This window comes from Orcinus orca, chromosome 15 (assembly GCF_937001465.1).
Source record: "Orcinus orca chromosome 15, mOrcOrc1.1, whole genome shotgun sequence".
Classification (NCBI taxonomy): Eukaryota; Metazoa; Chordata; class Mammalia; order Artiodactyla; family Delphinidae; genus Orcinus; species Orcinus orca.
The window spans coordinates 58,563,286-58,580,903 of NC_064573.1; the positions used below are offsets into that span (position 1 = coordinate 58,563,286).

General features: G+C 40.9%; 1 protein-coding gene across 6 annotated transcripts in view; it reads left to right on the plus strand.

Moving 5' to 3' along the window:
* The window catches only part of PTPRM (protein tyrosine phosphatase receptor type M), a 746,259-nt gene that overhangs the window by 257,579 nt on the left and 471,062 nt on the right, over positions 1 to 17,618 (plus strand). For all 6 annotated transcript variants that reach the window (XM_004275949.3, XM_049698267.1, XM_049698268.1 and 3 more), the window contains exon 3: positions 12,120 to 12,391. In XM_004275949.3, coding sequence (XP_004275997.1) covers positions 12,120 to 12,391 — 272 coding nt within the window. The remainder of the gene's footprint in view (positions 1 to 12,119; positions 12,392 to 17,618) is intronic.

The following is a 17,618-nucleotide window of genomic DNA, read 5'->3' on the forward strand; positions in this document are numbered from 1 at the left end:
TTTCTTTATAGACACCTATTATATGTATATATAGTAGCCAGACTTAAGAGGGTGTAATGTTCTTCCTAAAGCGATCTAACTAATGTGCCACATGCTTCATACTGAGAGGCAGCTTGGTATCCTGCTGAAAAGCACAGACTCTGAGACAGTTTGCCTGGGGGTCATATCTCATCTCTACCACTCACTAGCTGAAAGACCTTGGACAAGTTACTTAACCTCTCTACACCCCAGTTTCTCGTCTTCTGTAAGAGTTAAAAGAGTTAATATAAGTAAAGCATTTAGAAGAATGCCTGGTATATTTTATATATATATATTGTGTGTGTGTGTGTAATATGTTAGCTATTATTACTCATATTAATAGTCAATATATTTACCCATTTGTCTGAAAATTCTTAATACTTCGTTTTGTAAACACAACTAACAGCTTTCACAATCACCATTAATTGTTGTGGCATTTTTTCCCTCGCAATAAAAAATGTGCATTGATAACTCAATGGATTTGGTAAAATTTCAACTCAGATTTTTCATTCCGGGTTACATCTAGAATGATTATGCATATCTGAAAATTAACATTTGGATCTTGGAAAGAAATCTGAATGGCATACCTGGTTAATATTTCTGACCTTGTTAAGCTGAATAGACAAGGATGATGTAGTCTATATGATCACATGATCATTGACACTCATGACCACAGGAGGGCCAGAAATTACCTTGAAGTAGGCATTTAGCTATTCCATCTCCCTAAGCTAAAACCAGATACATTTGGATAAAAACTGGGGCCGAGGCCAGACTTTGGCACATGGCTACTCTGTACCAGGCACTCCTCTAAGAAGCGTTCTAAGTGAATCATCTCATTTAGTTCACTGAACACGCTCTTTGAAATGGGCACAATTGTATCCCCACTTCCTAGTTTAGGAGACTGAGGCAGAGTGACGTTAGCTAACTCTCTCAGTGACATCCAATAAGTGGCCGAATTAGGATCCAAATCCAGGCTGTCTGGTGGCAGAGCCCCAGCCCTTTCCACCAAGGTCAAGGCGCCCTGTGTCCTACCCCGCACCAGGAGTCCTGGTCCACGTAGCCCTCAGAACCTCTTTCAGAGTAGGCACTCTTCTTATTTCTAGATGAGTCTACTCAGGATTCTCCCCAGCCTGCTTTAGAAGGGCAAAGAGCATGACTCTATGTCTTTACTGTAGGAATGCTGTCAAAATCACTGGGCTTCCTTCCTGATCACGTGCAGGAGCTTCACCAGAACCTCACAGGTGTTTGGGTTGGAAATTTTTACGTATTTAAGAAATTTACTCATGTTTAAAATCATACCCGACATTTGCTCTAACTTAAGTGTCTTGATTTCTTCGTGAGAATGAATATTTTCCCAGGCATCTCTTCTCTAATTGTATTTCTGCTAATATGAATTGCCTCTTCATATCGTTTGCTAATTATTTATCGGTGTCTTAATGCTTTTTCTGATGAATTATCCAACAGATTCCTTCAATTCCAGACTGTTCTGATCACTCGTAAATTTGATATTGTATCATCAGTGTAATGCGGAGACCAGATTCATTTCCTTGACTGACTAACCTTGTTAAATTTTGATAATTCCCCCTTTCTGCCCTCTGATCCCCGCGAATCCCTGCTGGGCTCTGCCTCCTGACCCCAGCCAGGCTGATGAAACATCTCATGTAAAATCTTTTGCTTCCTCTTCAGGAGTATGGGGAGCTCCCAACTGGGGATGTTAACAGAACCCTTGGAGTTTCTTGGAGAACGATTTTTTTTATGGCAAAGGGTGACTCCTTAAGCTGAAAATGTCAAATATGATGCATTTTAAAAATATTTCAGTTTGGTTTACATTTTATATAGAAGCTTACTGTGTAATGCCTTTTTAAAATCTTTTTTTGTTTGTTTTATTTTGTTTTTTTGTTTGTAATGTCTTCTAGAAACAAGACATAGTTTAGCTGGTAGACAGACTATCACCAGACACACATGCAAAAAAAAAAAATCTCTAAATTAACAGTAATTTAGGGAAAAAAATAAGCAGAAGCTTATATTGTGATGGCTTGTGTCATTTGAGACTTAGAACAAAAATGAACTCTTTTCTAAAGCCGTCAATTGATAAAAAGCCTGGCTTACATGGGAAATTAAGCAGCCTCTTGAGAACATTCTAACCAGGCTACCTGTCACTTCCCCATCCTCGTACCTGGGGCTCATTTGCTGAGATACAGTCATTAGCGTCGTCAGATAGTTAAAACGTGTTTGTTTTATTCTGTGTTTGTTCTTTACCTATAAATTATAAAGCACACACCTAGTATTTTCCAGCTAAGTCATTAAAGCAGTTTGTCTAGGTGACACACTAGAATACAAGTGAGTTCTCCTTAAAGCATCACTTTTCTTATGGAAGGATAGACATTACTTCTCTCAATGGAACCCCCAGGGTTTCTTCTGTTTTCCAGAAACCTCTTCCTTCCTGCTTTGTCTCTCATATGATAACTGTGTCTCAAAACTCTTTTATTTTTTTAAGAGTTTCTGGTTGACGGTTCTAGGTTGTAAACCCACAGATTTTACAGCCACTTCAGGCTGCAGTTATGTAAATATTGGTGACCTTAATAGGTCTGATTTGTTAATCTGTAAATTTTTTTTGTTTCTGTGCTCAATTCAAAATATTTCTAATATGATAGACAGCCTAGCTGTGAGGTTCTTGCTGGAAAAATCAGTCCAAGTTTTGTTGTTTGTAGTTCTCAAAAAGCTCAGTACATAATGTATCAGATGAGTCCTGCCATGGCTAAAAATGACTAGTTAAGGCAAATTCATATCTTTTGGTCACCTCAGTATTTCTATGAGTAATAAAGAATAAAAATACCCATTCAGTTATGCTATGAATCACTAAATTAACAATTGCATTATCTTTGAGGCATTTAATTTAAATGTCCTGAAGCAAGTGTTTTATACACATTTTAGGTGTGAGCTGTGCTTATTATTTTTTTAATTATTTTTTTATTGACGTACAGTTGATTTATAATGTCTCAGGTATACAGCAAAGTGATTCAGTTATACATATATATATATGTATTCTTTTTAAGATTCTTTTCTATTGTAGGTTATTAAAAGATATTGAATGTAGTTCCCCGTGCTATACAGTAGGTCCTTATTGATTATCTATTTTATATATAGGAGTGTGTATCTGTTAATCCTAATTTGTCCCTCTCCCCCTTTCCCCTTTGGTAACCATAAGTTTGTTTTCTATGTCTGTGAGTCTATTTCTGTTTTGTAAATAAGTTCATTTGTATCACTTTTTTTTAGATTCCACATATAAGTGATATCATGTGATATCTGTCGTTCTCTGTCTGATTTACTTCACTTGGTATGATCATCTCTAGGTCCATCCCTATTGCTGCAAATGGCATTATTCCATTCTTTTTTATGGTTGAGTAATATTCCATTATATATATTGATATATACCACATCTTCTTTATCCATTCATCTGTCAATGTACGTTTAGGTTGCTTCCATGTCCGGGCTATTGTAAATAGTTGAACTATGCTTATTATTAATTTTATAGCACCTAGATTGATGCAGAATTCCCTTGGGGAGCACAGAGTGCCTTTTACTAGCCAGTATGACATGCAAGAAGGCCAGGCCACATGAGTCCCCAGCTTCCCTCCTGCTGAGAGCACATACTGGACTCTTCAGGAGGGAAGAGATCATGCAGTTGGAGAGTATAGCTTGAGCTTCCCTGTGGGAGGTGTTGCTTCTTTGCCATCTTACTGTATTTTCACCAGAGTTTTAGGAACATGGCAAAAATCATTGCAACTAACAGATGTTCTTCTAGCTCAGTAATTATTGAGAATCCACAAGGAAGGCAAGAAGAGAGAGGGGAAAAATAGAAAGGGACAGAGGACCTCTGGATGAAGAGAGAATTTTTTTATTAAAAGTTTTCTTCTCGGGCTTCCCTGGTGGCGCAGTGGTTGAGAGTTCGCCTGCCGATGCAGGGGACACGGGTTCGTGCCCTAGTCCGGGAAGATCCCACATGCCGTGGAGCGGCTGGGCCCGTGAGCCATGGCCGCTGAGCCTGCGCGTCTGGAGCCTGTGCTCTGAACGGGAGAGGCCACAACAGTGAGAGGCCCGCGTACCGCAAAAAAAAAAAAGTTTTCTTCTCTAGTGGTTGCAAAATAACGTATTTCACATTTGTGCTCGGGTGACATTTTCGAAAGGGGCACAGAAAAGGCCCTTCAAAAAAGGAAGGATGCTTGATGCCTGGTCTGTAGAACAGGAGTGTGGCCGTGGAGAAGGTTTCATCAGGCTGATATGGGCGCTAATAAGTGCTTTTAAAGTGCTAGGCACCTCCCCACAGAGGTTTTGTTCCCTTGGAGCTTTGTTCCCGAGTTCATTTATTTCTCCACAGTCTTCATCTTCCCCATTTCACAAGGTTTCTCATCAGAAAAGACATTGTCTTTAGGACCATTGTTATACTGGCTGAGGGAGCAGGAGAAGGGATATAGTATTTTAGTATTTTGATATTTGAGGGATACGATCAAATTTAAAATTACAAATTAAAAAGAAGAAGCTTTCCCACTGAGGAGGCAGAGCACAGGTTAGATCTTCTTGATTTGGGGGTACTGGGGGGCCTTAAAGTACGGCCTTAAAGCAGTCTTGGGCTATGAAATCAGTTGTGGGTCATATCCAACGTTCATTGACTTATTTATGTTGCGAGATGAAATAGGGTAGAACAGGAAATGGGAGTAAAATGCACAGACACACATGGTAAGAAACATAGTGATGCATTTTCTTCATGAGAGTTTTGTCTGAATACGTGTGTGTTTGTGTGCACGCACAGCATCACACACGTATGCTGCCTTGCAGCATGCTATCTGTTTGATACAATGAGTTATGGTGAAAATGTTTGAGAAATATTGCTTTTGGGGCATTGCCTCCGGAGCTTGAATGTAAAACATTCAAAGTCGCCCCAGCTCTATCAGATGGTGTCAATGGGTCACTTTGGTGAGTTAAGGACTTCTTTGCGTTTCTTCCAGTCTTTACTATTGGGAGAATTTAGTGAATTGGCCTGAGCACTAACTGCACGTCTTACTTCCCTGCATTCTCTATTCCTTAAGAACAGCCCAGGTATATGGTGACTCTGTGTGCCTTGCCCACCAGCTCTCTTCTTTTCTCCTTGCCTTGAAACCGGTTCTTTTTCAGTTCCATTCACCGTAGTTGAGTCCGTCTCTTCTCTGTGTGTCCACTTGCGTCCCACTCTTCCTTTTCATTTTCTTGTACCACTTTCTGTCATAGCCAAAGGGGTTGACTTGATGACTGTTATCTCTGGCTCAAGAAACGAGAGAATCTTTTTCCATTCCTTTCTTTCACTTTTTCTGTCTCCGTCTTCTTCTTCCACTGCCTAGAAAACATGCCTCTTGGGCACCCGGGGTGCTAAGCCATTGTCATTTTACGTGCATGCCACGCAGTGGGCTCTGCAGGTCAGAGCTGGTCCCCACATTGTTCCTGGTCCAGGACCACTATAGAAATTGAGGGCAAGTCTTTAGAAATTTCTATAGGAATTTTTTTTTTTTTTTTTGGCGGTACGCGGGCCTCTCACTGTCGTGGCCTCTCCCGTTGCGGAGTACAGGCTCCAGACGTGCAGGCTCAGCGGCCATGGCTCACGGGCCCAACCGCTCCGCGGCATGTGGGATCTTCCCGGACCGGGGCACGAACCCGTGTCCCTTGCATCAGCAGGCGGACTCCCAACCACTGCGCCACCAGGGAAGCCCTTCTATAGGAATTTAACAGAGTAATTTTCTGTTTATTTAAGCTAACAAATTTGGGCTTGCATTTTGCATGTCTTTTTATTTCCTTTTTTCTAGAAATCCATGTTCATTGTATTTTACATAAACTCGATCTGAGCTGCAGCAGAAAATTACAAAACTGGTCCTTCATCATCAGTGGTTTCAGAGGCACTGCTCTAGATAACTGAATTGTTACAACTGGCGTATCTAAGGAGTCAGAGGGAGAATGAATGGCCCCGTAACCCAGATTCTGGATATATGCTAGCAAAGATGGAACTTGTAAGCTACTTACGTAGCTTTTGGATCGTAAGTCCACCGATTTGAAGGCCTGGCGGTAGAGGGGAAAATGAAGACAGAACAGCCAAAGGGAGAGAAGAGCCAATGATCTGTGTGCTTTTACTGAAACTAAGAGGCTTAAATAGTGAAAGTTGTAATGGCTTTAAACTTCATAAGATGCTGCTTCTCTGTCAGCAAAGGTATTGAATAACACACACAATTCTCTCTTCCTGCTGCATCTGTTGTGTGCACAAAGCTTCTCAAATGCTGGAGGAGAATTCTTGCAGTTTCCTCAGCCTTTAAAAATGTGGAGGCTCTAACACCAATGCAAATTTTAATGATGGGGTAGAAGGAATAGCTAATTATATGTCGTTATTGCCACCACCTCATCAAATGCATTTGCCCATGGATACGATTAAGCTCAATTTAATTCACCCAAAGATTCAAGAATATGAACATCACATGTTCTCATAACAGAGTTCTCCTTTTCAGAAAAACCAAAATAATGATTCTTAAAGACCTTGCAAGTCTGCCTGTAGAGACGGCCCCTTTTGAAGCCAGCTCCATTCCGTGGAGATCTTTCCATTTACCTGCAATGTTATATTCTCTCCGCTTCTGTACTAGGTGACTTAAGGGTGTGTGTTATCTGAACAGAAACAGAATTTCAATGTTAATTTGAATTCTGATTTCTTTTATTTCTTTGCCCAATTGGAGTATTTTTTGTGGGGAAAAAAACTGAGGTAAGGATGTGTCAAAAATGGGGACCCAATTACTCTTCGGAAGTGCATTTCCTCACAGTACAAACATTGAACTAGAAGGTGAAAATTAAACATTCAGCCATATAGGGACATTTAAGAAAGCAGACGTAATAGTCTAGAATTGAATAGAAATGCTTTTAATTCTTTAAACATCAGTTATGATGTTGACTTTCCTTCCATAGCAGGTAGGTGATAAATTCAAACAATTAAAAGGCATCTCACCTGCTATCCCTTTAGACACAACTGGGAATTTACCCCAGGATTCCAAGTCGCTAGACGATGCTAAACATAAATGTTCCCACTTTCTTCTGTACATTCAGCATAGGACAGTAGTGCAGCACTGCTAGGAAGTACAAGTGCCGACTGAAATATCATCTTCTGTACTTCAAACCATGTGATAAGTCCTCGTGACCACACACAGAAGTGAAGATCTCCTTCCCGAAGCTTAAATATAGGGGCAAGATGGATCGAGTTGAAGGTTTTGTAAAACTTCAGTACTAATGTTCCTCTCCCATAAAGAAAGGGAACTTAAACATTACCATTTTAGGTGAAAAAGGATAGGACCAGGAGGGTTGTGGACAGGCAGGCAGAAATAAATATACAGAGCTAAATGCTGAAGAATTACAGGTAATTTAGAGAAGCAGGCATTAGGAGGTATGAAGCAACATAGTAATCGTAATGATAATCACCAATAATTTTTGAGCCTGTGCTATATGGCAAACACTGTTCTAAATGCCTGTATGTGCATTAATCGTTCACTGTGAAGCTACACAGAAATACCAGCTGAGCGACACTTCTCAGGGGACTATACCCCAGGGAACAGGTGCTCAGTAAAGAGAGACTTTTTCTCTAAAATATAGTGTGCATTAAAGAGAGACAAATACTGTTGATGTCACTTATATGTGGAATCTAAAAAATACAACAGACTAGTGAATATAACAAAAAAGAAGCAAGACTCACAGATACAGAAAATAAACTGGTGATTACCGGGGGGAGGGGGAAAGGGGGAAGTGAAAGGAGGGGACGGAATTAAGAGATATAAACTATAAGGTATAAAATAAGCTACAAGGATATATTGTACAACACAGGGAATAGAGCCAATATTTTACAATAACTATAAATGGAGTATAACCTTTAGAAGTTGTGAATCACTCTATTGTACACCTGTAACTTATATAATATTGTACAGCAGCTGTACCTCAGTAAAAAGAATACTGTGTGTTGACGAGCTGCTCATTGGTTTCTGGACTGTTTAGAAGCAGGACCTTTGCCTGTGACCGAGGGGACAGTCTAGATGGAGCTGCTTCCAGAGGGCAGAACCAGTGAGGTAGGAGGACGGTTCAGGTAGAGTAGGTGTTTCGACCAGCTCCGCACACCTGTCCTTGGAAACCCTTTGACTGTTGCACAAAACCATGCACCGAAAATGCTAGATCTTGTAAGAAAACTGGAGCTGACTATTCAAAATCTACACAGCTTTGTAGCCGGAGAACCAGTGAAACAGTCACAGCCCTAATAAAAATCCTGGCCTCATTAACTTCCGCCTGGCACTTAGAATCCCTGTGAGTCCATCCTTAGCCCTGTGCCTGAGGGCTTCCACATCCTCCTTCTCACCAGAGGGGGCCTCGGAGTCAGTCATTCCCTTCTGATAGAGACCACTCTCTGCCAGCTGAAGTATACGATCTGGGTTCATCGTCTCCATCAGTCAGTGTGCTTTCCTCTCTAAACTCAGGAGGGGAGCAGAAGATTCACAGCTTCTTCATCTGGTCTTGCAGTTTCCCAGACAGCCTCACAGAGCGGGAAGAGGAATGGCTCTGTAGAGCCACTAAACTTCTTGCCACTTTTGACCCTAAGCGAAGGCCCTTCTGCAGGAGTTTCACCTTTGTCGAAAGGCCATCACGTAGCCCTTTATTGGAGAGAAAATTTGCCTTGATTGCTCTACAACATTAATGTCCTGCAAAAAGTTGCATGTGGTCTGAAGGGGCTCTAGTGTTATATGGATGTCACTCCCCTATTTGCTAATCCTGTTAGCTAATCTGCATTGCAGCAACATGCCTTGTAATGGGATAGACTGCATTCTGGTTCAAAAGGGGGAAAAAAAGGAGAAAGTATAAAAATCAGGACCATTTGAGTGTTTGCAACTTAAAATACCTGAGTTTCACCTTGACCTCAAGATAAAAATTAGTATTTTGTCCTAGAATGAAGCTTAATGAGTAGATATTGAAGGATAGGCTGTGTAGTTGGGGAAAATAGTATTTTAGGGAAACCCAGTGATTTCCCAAACACCTATGGTAGGATGTTACCTGGTTTATACCAACGTGTGAAAAGAGACTCTTCATCCAGTCATCCAAACTAGACTTTCCAGGATGCAGGAAACCTACTTTTGCTCTCCTATGCATATTGCCATATTTACCATCTCTGGTCACCCAAGTTTAAGTGATGGAAACACTCCAAGAAGTAATATTCTCGGCAGGGTGACAATACTAAAGCTTTTGGTGATTCAGAGTTGGCTTCAAGGCCGACTCATGCCTTAGTCCCATCAGGGAATATTCTACATTGCAACTATGTTGCAGATGCCAGAGCCCCAAATGATTGAATTTGGAATAAATACGCTTATATTTTACTAAGAGCGACAAAGTACGATTTTTAACTCATAAACACCAACTGCCCTCTTTCAATTTGTGATGGGGTTGGTCGACCCTGTGTATTTTGAAGAGCTTTTTTTTTCACATTTTGTAGAGCATAGCTAACCCAAATCACTGCAGTGGTATTCTCTTGTCACAAAATCCCTCTCTCTGTCCCCAACTCTTTCTTAAATCACATTTGCAGTTCTTCTTTATTACTGAAATATATGTTCCGCAATAACCCTTCCCTTGTGGCTTGACTTTCATATTTCCAGGTGCGTAACATTCATCTCTTGAAAAATTGCTGTATTTTCAGATAGCTCCCATAATTTTCCTTCACTGTCATGAAAGGGTTTGTTTTCTCCATATGTGCTCAAATGGCGCATGAAGAAATGTGGAGTTATTGGAGGGTAGCAGGATGAGTAATGGGCTGGAAACCCAGAGGCCCCAAGTTCTGATTTTGCCACTGACTCATCCTAAAGCCTGGCTAAGATGCGTCCTCATCTCTCTGTGACTCAGTTCCTATTTTTCTTACATGGCATTAACACTAGCTCATCTCATGAAGGGGCCCTGAGAGGTAATAACCAGAAGCAAACATTTTGTAATATTGATCCTTTAACGATAGTCTATTAATTTATAAAGGATATATCTACATTCCTGGTTTTTATTTAGTCCTCCTGATAATTCCCTGGGAAAAGTAGTCTTCTCATTTTGCTGTTTAGGAAATCACAGCTTGTGGATGAGAGAAAATTTCCACACTTTTTCTGAGATTGTGTATGTATCTTTATAGATACGTGTGGGTGTTTACTAACATATATATACCCGCAAACGTGCATACACACACCTCCTTGAAAATTATGGTTCAATGAGGGACGTTTTTAAAGGAATACTCAACTGAGGGTAATAGTCCCTTCATGCCGTAGAAACCATGAGTCCAACCACCCTGAGTAGTGTTTTTTTTTATCTTTATTTTCCAAATTTAGTTGTACTTCCCCCTCAGAATTTCCATACATGTTTTCCTCTCTGCTAAAGAAGGCTTGTGATGACCTGTTTTCCCGTTCATCTTAGAACATTTTGATTTACCTTTCTTTGTGTGATATATAAAATTCATGTATTTATTTTAGTTGCTATTTCTGGTGATCTTAGGCATGGAGAAAGTCCAAGTGACCTTTCCCAAGGTCAGGGTATCTGGGAAGCTTGAATCCATCTGGAAACTCTTCAGCACTCACGGGTGGGTTAGTGCCCTGGATGAAAAGTTGAAAACAAGGAGCTCACAGAGACTTCTGTGAACGACTGTCCCCCATGGGCACAGCCATTGATCGGTAAACTCCGTCATCCCCCCATTATGAGAACACCCCTAGTTGAGGAGAAGCCAGTTGTGACAGTAGTTGGGGGGATGGGTGCTGAGCTGCAAGAAAATCATGTTATATTGATGACAAGGAGTATCATCAGGCCAATTTTCTAAGATTCCACAAACCAGAGCAATCTGTTCCCTTTCTCTAGATTATATGAGAATCTCAGAGTGTCTGTGATTACTCAGTGGTGGCGCCATTGTAGAACAGTGTTGTTTAGGGATGATGGAAAAGTTCAATATCTGTGCAGCCCAGTATGGTAGCAACTGGCCCCATGTGGCTATTGAGCGCTTGAAATATGGTTCCTGGGGCTGAGGACCTACACTTTCAATATTACAGAACTTTTTTTTTTTTTGTCCAAGTGCTGAATTTTTTTTAATTCATCTCTTTTTTTTTTATTGAAGTCTAGTTGATTTACAGTGTTGTGTTAATTTCTGCTATACAGCAAAGCGGCTCAGTTATCCATATGTATACTCTTTTTCATATTCTTTTCCATGATGGTTTATCCCAGGATTTTGAATATAGTTCCCTGTGCTATACAGTAGGACTTTGTTGTTATCCATTCCATATGTAATAATTTTCATCTACCAACCCCAAGTTCCCAGTCCAACCCTCCTCCATATGCTCCAGCAATTCCACTCCTGGGCATATATCCAGACAAAACTACAATTCAAAAAATACATGCACCCCTATGTTCATAGTAGCACTATTCACAATAGCCAAGACATGGAAACAACCTAAATGTCCATTGACAGATGAATAAAGAAGATGTGATGTATATATAATAATATATTTTATATATATACACACACACACACAACACACACACACACACACACACACACACACACACACACACTCACACAATGGAATATTACTCAGCCATAAAAAAGAACAAAATAATGGCATTTGAAGCTACATGGATGGACCTAGAGATTATCATACTAAGTGAAGTAAGTCAGAAAGACAAAGACAAATACCATGTGATATCACTTATATGTGGAATCTAAAATATGACTCAATATTATAGAATTTTAATTAATTAAAAAAAAAAACTCCATGTGGCTAGTGACCACCAGATCGACCAGTGCAGATCTGCAAACATGCATATACCTATTATTTAGGAAACTAATTGCAGTGACATCAAGGGAATTTGCCATCCCCACTGACCTTGAGAGCACTTTGGGGATGAAAAGGTGTGAAAGAGGTGGGACTTTCAAAGCCAAGGTCAGATGTGTGGAACTGCAGTGTCGACCCATGGAAATGATGGTGACTTTTCAGGTATGAGCAGGAAGTAGTGTTTCCGGTTGTGACCGTCCTTTGATTTTCTTTTCGCAGGCTCCTTCATGTTGGTGAACACGTCTGGGAGATCTGAGGGACAGAGAGCCCACCTCCTCTTACCTCAGCTCAAAGAAAATGACACCCACTGCATTGATTTTCACTACTTTGTATCCAGCAAGAGTAATTCTGCTCCCGGGTTACTCAATGTCTACGTGAAGGTCAATAACGGACCTTTGGGGAACCCTATTTGGAATATATCTGGAGACCCAAACCGTACATGGAACAGGGCAGAGCTGGCCATCAGTACTTTCTGGCCTAACTTTTATCAGGTATGCCCTTTATTTTTCATTTCCTGTTTTGATGCATCCTCTAACTTCTGAAAATATAAATCAGTTTTATATTAGTCTAATCAGAGACTGTATTAGAAGTGTTGGTATTTTTAGACCAAGGTGAGGAAAGCTTATGCTCGTGGATAGGGAGTGTATTAAGGCTTTGTTTTTACATTACTTAGAGAAATGAGTAAAATGCACCATTCAGACTTGTTTATTTATATATCTATTTAAGAAAATAAAAGCAGCCACCTGCAGCAGGGCAGGAATTGCCATCTGCAAGGATGTTTTACTTTCTATGTTAAGTAGCCACATCTGACCCAGGGAGACAGAGCACTTGATGGTAGAAGTAAAAGTCTCTTCTTCCATGAGTGGATCTCAGGAATCATGGGTCATTAGGCAGTGAGCCGTAGTGGAGGTCAGCTGGTGAGATGCAGGGCCCTGCTCCCACCCCATCAGCAATGGGAAGAAAATGGCATGTAGACCGAGTCCTTGTCATGGAGGAGCTGCTCTGTGGGATGTACTGTTGGGACCACATTGCCCACCTGGAGTGGGCACTTAAAGGAAATGAAGGGTGCAGGCCAGAAGCAATTAGAAAGTGGTACCAAGGAGGTCCCACTGTTCTCTCCGTCCTCTCGGAGAGGGCCTGTGCCCCAAGAGCATCCCGACTTGGTGTCAAAGGTGGGAAATTAGTGATGGTGGCGTTCTGTGTGCTTTCTCCTTTTGTCCACAGCCTCTTTGAAAATAAATTCACATTAAGAACTCAATTAATTTCCAGCTAAGAGGGTGCATTAAGAGAACTGCAGTATTTTGATTGTCTCTTTCTTAATTCCTTTGGCTCCCTCGGAAGCCAACGGGAACATGTGTCCAAGATCATCTCTCATGGTTAATTGAGGTGCTTGGCTAGACCCAGGGAGGAAAGGAAAGGTATATATCTTCTCAAGGGCCGCTTGTCATCTGAGCGGCATGATCGGCGCCCAGGAACCCACTCTGCAGGCTTGGTGTTTATTAGGGAAGATTTATCAATCCCAGTTCCTCTATCCCTGGGTTTGATCATGGTAATAAATGGGCTGTAAATTCTGTGCTGTTTTTTTTTTTTTACATCTTTATTGGAGTATAATTGCTTTACAATGGTGTGTTAGTTTCTGCTTTATAACAAAGTGAATCAGTTATACATATACATATGTTCCCATATCTCTTCCCTCTTGCGTCTCCCTCCCTCCCACCCTCCCTATCCCACCCCTTCAGGCGGTCACAAAGCACTGAGCTGATCTCCCTGTGCTATGCGGCTGCTTCCCACTAGCTATCTACCTTACGTTTGGTAGTGTATATATGTCCATGCCACTCTCTCGCTTTGTCATAGCTTACCCTTCCCCCTCCTCATATCCTCAAGTCCATTCTCTAGTAGGTCTGTGTCTTTATTCCTGTCTTATCCCTAGGTTCTTCATGACATTTTTTTTCTTAAATTCCATATATATGTGTTAGCTTACAATATTTGTCTTTCTCCTTCTGACTTACTTCACTCTGTATGACAGACTCTAGGTCTATCCACCTCATTACAAATAGCTCAATTTTGTTTCTTTTTATGGCTGAGTAATATTCCATTGTATATATGTGCCACATCTTCTTTATCCAGTCATCCGATGATGGACACTTAGGTTGTTTCCATCTCCTGGCTATTGTAAATAGAGCTGCAATGAACATTTTGGTACATGACTCATTTTGAATTATGGTTTTCTCAGGGTATATGCCCAGTAGTGGGATTGCTGGGTCATATGGTAGTTCTATGTGTAGTTTTTTAAGGAACCTCCATACTATTCTACATAGTGGCTGTACCAATTCACATTCCCACCAGCAGTGCAAGAGTGTTCCCTTTTCGGGCTTCCCTGGTGGCGCAGTGGTTGAGTGTCTGCTTGCCGATGCAGGGGACATGGGTTCGTGCCCCAGTCTGGGAAGATACCACATGCCGCAGAGCGGCTGGGCCCGTGAGCCATGTCCGCCGAGCCTGTGCGTCCGGAGCCTGTGCTCCGCAACGGGAGAGGCCACAACAGTGAGAGGCCCGCATACCGCAAAATTAAATAAATAAATAAAATAAAATTAACCAAGAATGTTCCCTTTTCTCCACACCCTCTCCAACATTTATTGTTTCTAGATTTTTTGATGATGGCCATTCTGACTGGTGTGAGATGATATTTCATTGTAGTTTTGATTTGCATTTCTCTAATGATTAATGATGTTGAGGATTCTTTCATGTGTTTGTTGACAGTCTGTATATCTTCTTTGGAGAAATGTCTATTTAGGTCTTCTGCCCATTTTGGGATTGGGTTGTTTGTTTTTTTGTTATTGAGCTGCATGAGCTGCTTATAAATTTTGGAGATTAATCCTTTGTCAGTTGCTTCATTTGCAAATATTTTCTCCCATTCTGAGAGTTGTCTTTTGGTCTTGTTTATGGTTTCCTTTGCTGTGCAAAAGCTTTGAAGTTTCATTAGGTCCCATTTGTTTATTTTTGTTTTTATTTCCATTTCTCTAGGAGGGGGGTCAAAAAGAATCTTGCTGTGATTTATATCATAGAGTGTTCTGCCTTTGTTTTCCTCTAAGAGTTTGATCGTTTCTGGCCTTACATTTAGGTCTTTAATCCATTTTGAGTTTCTTTTTTTTTTTCTTGGTACGCGGGCCTCCCACCACTGTGGCCTCTCCCACTGCGGAGCACAGGCTCCAGACGTGCAGGCTCAGCAGCCATGGCCCACGGGCCCAGCCGCTGCACGGCACGTGGCATCCTCCCGGACCAGGGCACGAAATCGTGTCCCCTGCATTGGCAGGCGGACTCCCAACCACTGCGCCACCACGGAAGCCCTTGAGCTTATTTTTGTGTATGGTGTTAGGGAGTGTTCTAATCTCATACTTTTACATGTACCTGTCCAGTTTTCCCAGCACCACTTATTGAAGAGGCTGTCCTTTCTCCACTGTGCTTGTTTTATCTTTGTGCCCTCGTACCTGCAACAATTTCTGGTATTTAAATGTCTCTTGAATGGAAATTAAGGGGTAGTAAAAGCTGTGTTAACACACGTGTAAATTGTTAAAATCCTTTTAGAGTGCACTTGGGCAATACATTTTAAAAGTGTTAAATATTTAAATAAGTCTAATTTTAGCAATCTACTGTTAGGAGTTCATCCTAAGGAAATAATGAATAGTGATAGCAAACAGTTAGCTACAAGGTTATTCACGGCAGTGTATTTATAATAATGAAACACCAGGAGCAGTGTTACATTTCTTACAATAGAGGATGAGTTCATCTATGCTACCTCAATACAAAAATTCATTTTGCAACCGTTAAGAATAACGTTATGAAAGATCATTTCATGATGTTATCTCAGCTTATTTTCTTAAGTGGGTAAAAAATCGTAAAGCAGTATGTTAAATTCAATTTTAAATTAAATATATGTACAAATATGTATTAATTATACATTAATATGTATTAATAATATTAATATGTATTATTGTGTATCAACATATATTAATATGAATTAATTATATATAAACACCTATAATATTAATATGTATTAATTATATATAAATACATATATAATTAAACTATATGGTGAAATAAATATATTAAGTAGTATCTCCCCAGCTAGTGACTTGAATTTTTTCTTTCTGTCATCTGTCATATTTTAAATTTTCCCCAATGTACATGTGCTGTTTTTATGTATAAAACAAACAAAAAAAAGAGTTAAAAAGTAGTTTTTCGGGGCTTCCCTGGTGGCGCAGTGGTTGAGAGTCCGCCTGCCGATGCACGGGACGCGGGTTCGTGCCCTGGTCCGGGAGGATCCCGCATGCCGCGGAGCGGCTGGGCCTGTGGGCTATGGCCTCTGAGCCTGCGTGTCCGGAGCTCCGCAACGGGAGAGGCCACGGCAGTGACAGGCCCGCGTACCGCAAAAAAAAAAAAAAAAAAAAAGTAGTTTTTCTTGCAGAGGGAAAATGCTCTACTTACTGAATATCCTTCTTTTTTATAAATATATTGATAACCAGTCAGGGTATAATTCAAAAATATGGCCTTTGGGACAAAGTTTCTTCTTTTGTAGGATTAAAATGGAAGCAAGGGAAGTGGGTTTGGCTAAGGCAGGCTTCATAAGGCTGTGTATGGTTTCACTAGGCTAAGAGGCTGAGTGTTTTTAGAAACTTCTTTTGGAGGGGACCTTCCCACAGTAGAGAAGGCCTAGCTAGTTCCCCTCTGGAACCTGCACTGGACTCTTCCTTGGTCTCCAGGCATCTAGACAAGATCAGAAGGTCTGTCCTGCTCACCTTTGCCTTGATCTTCTTCTCTTTCCCTTTAGCAATGCACACCCAAAACCTCTAGGAGTGAGCCCTTGTGGGGCTCCATGGCTGCCAGAGCCTGGTGCGTTCATTTAGTTTTGACACTGGCTACAATCCAGATCTTAAATTTTTGTTTTGCCTTTGTCTTAGTCAGCTTGAGCTGCTGTGACAAAAAGAAAAACAAAAGCCCACAATCTGGGTGGCTTAAACAACAAACCTTTATTTCTCAGCTCTGGAGGCTGAAAAAAATAAGGGGCCCTCAGATTCCGTTATTGTTAAGGGCCCCCTTCCTGGCTTATGTAGGCCATGTTCTGGTCTTCTTGTGTGTGCTCAGATGACCTCCCCATGTGTGCAGCAGAGAGAGCCCTGGTCTCTCTTCCTCTTCTTATAAGGGCACTAATCCCATTATGGAGCTCCACCCTCATTGCCTCAGCTAAGCATAATCACCTCTCTGATGCTCCATCTCCCAATTCTATCACTTTGGGAGTTGGGGCTTCAACATATGAATTTGAAAGGGACACAGCACTCAGCCCATAATAGCCTTGAACACACCTGGCTCAGACAGTCAGAACTAAAGGAATGATTTAATTTATCAATGGTCTCAGGAGATCGGCCTTTAAAAGGAATTATCAAACTACAGTTGGCTCTTGAATAGTGTGGAGCTTAAGGGTGCTGACCCCCCAACACACACACAGTTGAAAATCCATATGTAACTTTTGACTCCGCCCAGACTTAACCACTGATAGCCCACTGTTGACCAGAATCCTCACCGACAACATGAAAAGTCAATTAGCACATATTCTGTGTGTTATGTGTATTATATACTATATTCTTACAGTAAAATAAGCTAAAGAAGAGAAAATGTTATTAAGAAAATCATAAGGAAGAGAAAATACATTTATGGTACTGTACT